Here is a 6,436-nt window from a genome sequence, read left to right on the forward strand (position 1 = left end):
GGCTAGGGGCATTGAAGCGGCAAGCTCGAGGCTAGCGGCGTGGCAAACGCCGGTGCGCAAGTGGCGCAGCTCGAGATGTAAAGATGGCCTTGTTAAAGTATCCATTGAACGATAAAGTGAGAGTCGAAGTAGAAGGGGGTTAAAAGCTTAAAATTCACCCTTATAACTTAAAGAAACTAAAGACTACAAAATCCTAGGTTAATCGAACTCTCTTTGCAAGTGAGAACGAATACACTTCGAACCCATTCCACTAAGATTACCGTAAGGTTTCGGGAGCTTTCATTCTCCCTGGAGCTTTCACGTTGTTCATACGTGAAAATGAGGAAGAAAGGGCTTTCGGCTCATTTAAAGTGTTGGTCCGGTTGGACCGACGGCCCGGTTTGGGTCCGGTTCAACCGGTTCGGCCTATTTGGTCCAATCTTGGACCGATTTCTTCGAAATTAGTGTCAAAATTCTCGTTTCGATGAGCTCTACCCTATTTTGATATAATATTCGCATTTCTAATCCTTCTTATTAAAAAATAATTTATTAACTAATTATCTACTAATTTAACCGGGGTTTACACCGGGGCTGCCGCCAAACTAGTTTAGCTACCACCGCTATTTCGTTTTCTTAGTTCGGTAAGTATTTATGTTCCGAAAACTCTTGCGTTAGTATTCGGTTATGTTCGGTTATAAACGCTGAGGTTCTGGTAACACAGGGTCGTGTTCTGAGCTGCTGCACCGTTATTGCTGCCGTTCTGGTCATCGAGTATAGCACGGGTGTTGCCGAAGCCACTGTTGGGGCTGTCGCTGCTTGATTCAGTCATTCCTTCTTAGTTTCAGTAAGTGTTTTTGTTTTGAAAGCCCTTTAGTTACTGTTCTGTTATCGTACGCTGAGGTTTGTGGCGCAAATTGCTATAAGATTGAGTTTCAGTTGTTGTATGTCGCGATTAGAGTTGTTGTGGTTACTGCGAAAGTGGCTTGGAGCTGAGGTTGCGGTTGTCGGTGATTTTGGGTTGAGAGAGAAGGTTCCTGTGACGCGTTTGGGTTATGGTTTTGCGTATTGAGGTAGGGGCTTTTCTAAAAAGCTATTTTATATCTGGAATTGTTATAAATGGATACTGATGTACGAATTTTATACTTTTTAGTGATTGTATAAGTCTTATGTATTGCCTGGCTGGCTTGGATAAATATGAGTATATGTTTGATTGGATTATTGTTGGTTTGATTGGATTATTATTGGTTTTGATAAATGGATTATTACTGAAATATTTCTTTAAAGTTTTGGAAATGAGCTTAATCGGTTGATAATAATTTGATTTTGAAATGGTTTCCTTGAAATATGAAAATGAGATTACTGTTGGATTTAGCTTGCTTTTGAATTGATTTTGGATTTTGGACCGTTAAAAATGATTGTGGAACGGTTTAGTTGGGACCCGAACCGGGTGCCAAAGTCCAAGTTTTAGGTGAGGTGCTACCGAAATTTCTATAAAAATTCTAGACTTTGTTTGAAAAGTTATTTAGAAAGGTCTGGATATGAGAAATTATATTATTTGATTTATTAAGAAAATATTTATGTTTTTCGAACTAAACTTATTTAAGTAAACTATATGTCTTGAGTTCGATTTATTTAGAAATAATTATTTTACCATTTGAATCACTGAAGGAAAGTATTATGCTCTAATATTGGATTTAATATAAAAAAGACTTTTGCTTTTGGTTAGACTTAAAGGTTTCGTTCAGAGGAGCTTTTAGTGATTTTAAAGGAAATCGGACTTTGATTGAATAATTGCGTTTATGATATTTTGGAAGAAGTCAGAAAATTGGTTTTAAGGAGGAACCTGAAAGTGGTTTTAATTTAAATAAATCGGTTCCATTTCAAGTGAATTGACTTTGGATTGGGTTGGAACTTGTGACTTTATATGATTCGGTTTTATAATAAACTCTGTTTTTATTTGCTTAAACCAGGGATCTATGATTTTAAGAATTTCAATGAATTTTTAAGAAAATTGAGATAGGTTGTCCTTCCCTAAAGTCTTGAGACTCGGCTGAGAAATTTTATTATTGAATCCTATACTAGGATGAATGACTTTTGAATCCTTCAAAGGAGATTTTAATTTGGCCTAGTTTTGGAACTTTGGAATATGGGGTTGAGGGTGACTTTGTTTTGGAAAAGAGAAAGTTACATTTGAGGAAAAGTGGCTATGAGCCTGAAAAGATTTGTGAAATAGGGATTTTAAAGCCAAGACTGGAAAGAATTGATTTTCGATTTCAAAGTAAATTGAATGAGAAAAAGTGATTTATGGCTTGAATGATGATTTTATGAGTTTGATGATGTTGGATGGTAGAAGTGCTTATATGTTATAAGCCGGAATGACTGTATATGATAATGAATTATGGCTGATTGTGGAATATATTATGAGCCGGATGGCTGAGTATGAATATGAATGATTTTCAGCTGATAGAGTGATTGTTGCACTTCCAATTATCTGATATACGAGTTTTCCTGGATGACAGCAGTGGCTAGGCACCACGTGCTCCAAGTTGAGACTCGATACTCTGCTGACCCTATGTCATAAGTGTGGCCGGACACTGTGAAAGTTCCGGATGAGCTCGCCCCCGTGAATATACACCAGTGAGGGTGTTGGATGTGAATTATGATTATGATTGTGAATAACTCAAGTTGGGGATACACGACAGAGGGATAGTCCAATGGTTAGCTACCAGGACTTGTCGGGTTGGCTTTATAACCGATAGATGATATCATCAGCCACTAGGACAGGCATTCTTCATATGCATCTATGTGACATTGTTTGGGTGTGTATATTGTACTTGATTTGCCTTTGTGATTACTTGTGATTATCTGCTAGTTGTTCTACTTGCAGTAATTGTTTGTTTGTGCTTGAAGTTTCCTATTTGTGTTTGCGACTACGACTCTGTTGGAATGTGGTGATTGGTTGTTGTTTGGGCCTAGGGCCGTGGTTGATCATGAGTTGGGCCGAAGGCCATGTGTGGTTGATATTTCTGGTTTGAAAAAGTATGAAAAACTAATATGGCTCAGCATAGATAAACCTTTTGAAAGGCTTTCGAATTTTAAGAAATGAACAGTTTCTCTTTCAGAAAAGATTTCAGATCTTTCTTTTTATAGTAGACCTTTGTTTTTGAAAAGATACATAAGGCGGTTATTAATCATTGTAACGCTTTTATCTCGTGTATCCTATTATAGTAATTCTGCAACCCTATAGTGAGAACCCTTTTGAGGATGATGTTCTCACCCCCCTACAGATCTTCTCTTTTCAGGTTACAGACGACGAAGTTCAAAAGAGATTATTTATTTCCTGTCAGACGATATTGTTTGTATTGTTTTAGTATTTATATTTTTCCTCGCTTTTAATTTTGCAAGTCTTGTAAGAGGGATAGGATTATGATGAGATGTTTGTAACTTAATATGTATGTATATAGATATATATTTCCTGTGAGTATTGTAACTTATATTGTAAGTCTGGATGCTTGTTTTTTAAAAATCCAGTTCAAGTTTTAAACATGCTCATATTCTAGTATTAAATATTATAAGAGTCATCATAATACCTGAGCTATCAGAGTGGCGCAGCCGGAAGCGTGGCATTTTGATAGTTAGAGTGTTACACCCGGCGTTTGATCTAAACCAAAGGAGATTAATGACCGCTGACCCGGCGTTAATCATATACAGCCTGCCATGGAATGAATAAGTAGAAGTTGGAGTAGATGGTGAGAAAAGTTGATCCAGAAGGAAGAAGAATCTCCGAAGCCTCAACCATTCTCATACCATTGATTTCACACCTATCTAGTAACGTTTTAATTATTTATCTATTTTTATGTATTTTTCGTGACAAACTATATTTTCTATCTGCTTGACTAAGATCTACAAGATAGCCATTGCTTGTTCAAACCAACAATCTCCGTGGGATCGACCTTCACTCACCTGAGGTATTACTTGGATGACCCGGTGCACTTGCCGGTCTATCTGTGCGAATATTGTGGAGCCAGTTTCGCGCACCAAGTTTTTGGCGCCGTTGTCGGAGATTGTTCGGATTTGACAAACTACTGGATTATCTTGTTGCTTAGATTTAGTATATTTTACTTTTGTTTGAGTCTTTTGTTTTTTTTTTTTTCGAAAACACACTTGGATATCAACCCAATTAAAATCATGTTTGTCATCACCAAAAGTATTATTATTGTTTACTAAACTCAACAAAGGGGGATGAAGAGTACACGACATACACTCACTTTTTTACAATGTCTTAGGTTTTTAGCTTGAATTTTAAAGAGAGAAGTTCCAAGTTCTCTCTAGAATTCCTAGGATTCTTCATCAATTTCTCTCTAGTTTTTAGTTTCTAATCTTATTCTAGTTAGTTTGTTTTATATTTTCTTGTTCTACAACTTTACTTTTATTAGAATTCTCTTGTTATTCACTACCAGAATTTAGACATTTACTAACACTTTTTATCTAACACTTTTTAAAATGTTAGGTATACTAATAAAATTATACTTTTAGTAACATTTGTAAAATAAATGTTAGAAAATATAATTTTTATTTTTTTAAAAAAATAAAAATAAGATACAAACGTCACTAAAGGGTGTTCTCTTCATTTCCCCCAATTTCACGCATGTGAATGTCGTTCTCACTCCCACTCTCGAAGTTGTGAAACCACCTCTCACTCCTCCTCTTTGATCTCTTGCTCCGCCTCTTCGATCTCTCGTTCCACTTCTTTGATCTCACGGTTCGCGAATCGAAACCACAATCCGGTGTTCTCACTTTCACTCTAGCTCACGTTGTCTCGCCTCTGGTTCATCCTCTCGCGCCGCCGTCTTCTCGCCTACACCGCCGTCTTCTCGTCGGTTCCATCGTCTGCTCGTCCCATAGCCTGGTAAGTTCCAGTTCTCTTGTTTAGTTAGTTTCTTGCTCCTTCAATCTTCTTTAATCTTTACGTAATAATTAATTTGATGTATAATTATTAGTTGATTTAAGTTTTTAATTGCTTATTTAGTAGTTAGGTTTTGAATTTAGGTTTTCATTTACCAATCTCGAAATAGTTTATTTGCTTATTAAGTTGATAAAAATCATACATTATTAGATTTTTATATCCTCTGTTTTCTAGTTTCTTTTTCTTACTAAGCTTGGATTTTAATTTTTAATTTCTGTTTTGTTTAATATTGCCAATTGAAAAAATTCATATATTGATTCCAGATGAAATTGTTGTATAGAGAATAATTAAATTGATACAAAATAAGAAGATTTAAAAAAGATTTTATGATAACAATTTTAGTTCAAATGAAATCAGACATGTTTAATTCTTTCCTCAATGGAACTTTACCTCTTTCTATTACAAATTTGACTCAAGTTCATGAATTTGACGTGTCAAGAAATGACATAACAGGAATCTTAGATACTCTTTTGTTTTCTGATTCAAGTGATGATCCAAAAAGAGGCCTAATTAGTATTAGGAATCTTCTATTCCAAGATACCCACTTAAGTGGAACACTTCGTAATAAAATTGGTAACATTAAAAACTTGACTATTCTGGCTCTTGATGCTAACAATTTCTATGGACCTATTCCACCTTCTTTAGGAAATTGCACACATTTAAGTGTTCTTAGACTTAATGAGAATCAATTCTCAGGTACAATACCTCCTAGTATTGGCAAGTTAACTAACTTAACTGATGTGAGATTTTTTGCAAATTACTTGAATGGCACGGTACCTAGAGAACTCAGAAACTTGTCTTCTTTGGTTGTCCTGCATCTTGCTGAGAACAATTTCATTAGTGAGTTGCCACCTCAAGTGTGCAAAGTTGGAAAGCTTGTGAATTTCAGTGCTTCTTCTAACCGTTTCACCGGTCCAATTCCAGTTAGCCTTAAAAACTGTCCAAGTTTATACAGAGTTAGAATTAAATACAACATGCTTACAGGGTATGCTGATGAGGATTTTGGAGTGTATCCTAATCTAACATACATTGATTTCAGCTACAACAAGATTCGGGGTGAGATATCTTCGAGCAAAAAGACAAAGTTTTACATTTGTATTATGAGTTGGCATTATGGCCTCATCAAATGTAGTTGGCTTTATTTAGTGTGACAGGGCTCAAGTATTGTTATTGCTAACTAGTTGGTTATGTCTCCTGTTTTGAGCTAATATTCTTGACTTGTTTAACTCTAGGGCTGTAGCTGAATTTTTCAAAAGTCAAATTGCCCCAATTTTAAAGGACTCTGCTGAAGATCTCAGCTTGAATAAGATCTTGAAAGGAAAAACTAGAAGGATCTCTGCTTGCATGTTTTATAGCATATTGATGAGTTTTCAGAAATATTTTCAAATTTTACATAATAACCATAGTTATGCAATATGAATATGCAAGAAGATACTGATAATAACCTAAATCAAATTATGCTTTTGGAGAAGAGGTAGAAAAAAGCTGTGT

General features: G+C 35.6%; 1 protein-coding gene across 1 annotated transcript; it reads left to right on the forward strand.

The window, feature by feature from the left end:
* On the forward strand, positions 5,305 to 6,096 carry LOC107627296 (probable leucine-rich repeat receptor-like protein kinase At1g35710). The gene has a single exon (XM_016330145.1). The coding sequence runs from the start codon at positions 5,305 to 5,307 to the stop codon at positions 6,094 to 6,096; it is 792 nt and encodes a 263-aa protein (XP_016185631.1).

The sequence above is a fragment of the Arachis ipaensis genome, chromosome B02 (genome assembly GCF_000816755.2).
Source record: "Arachis ipaensis cultivar K30076 chromosome B02, Araip1.1, whole genome shotgun sequence".
NCBI lineage: Eukaryota > Viridiplantae > Streptophyta > Magnoliopsida > Fabales > Fabaceae > Arachis > Arachis ipaensis.

What these genes read in the sequence shown, in the direction of transcription:
- LOC107627296 (XM_016330145.1), top strand. Translation starts at nt 5,305, where the DNA reads ATGTTTAATTCTTTCCTCAATGGAACTTTACCTCTTTCTATTACAAAT.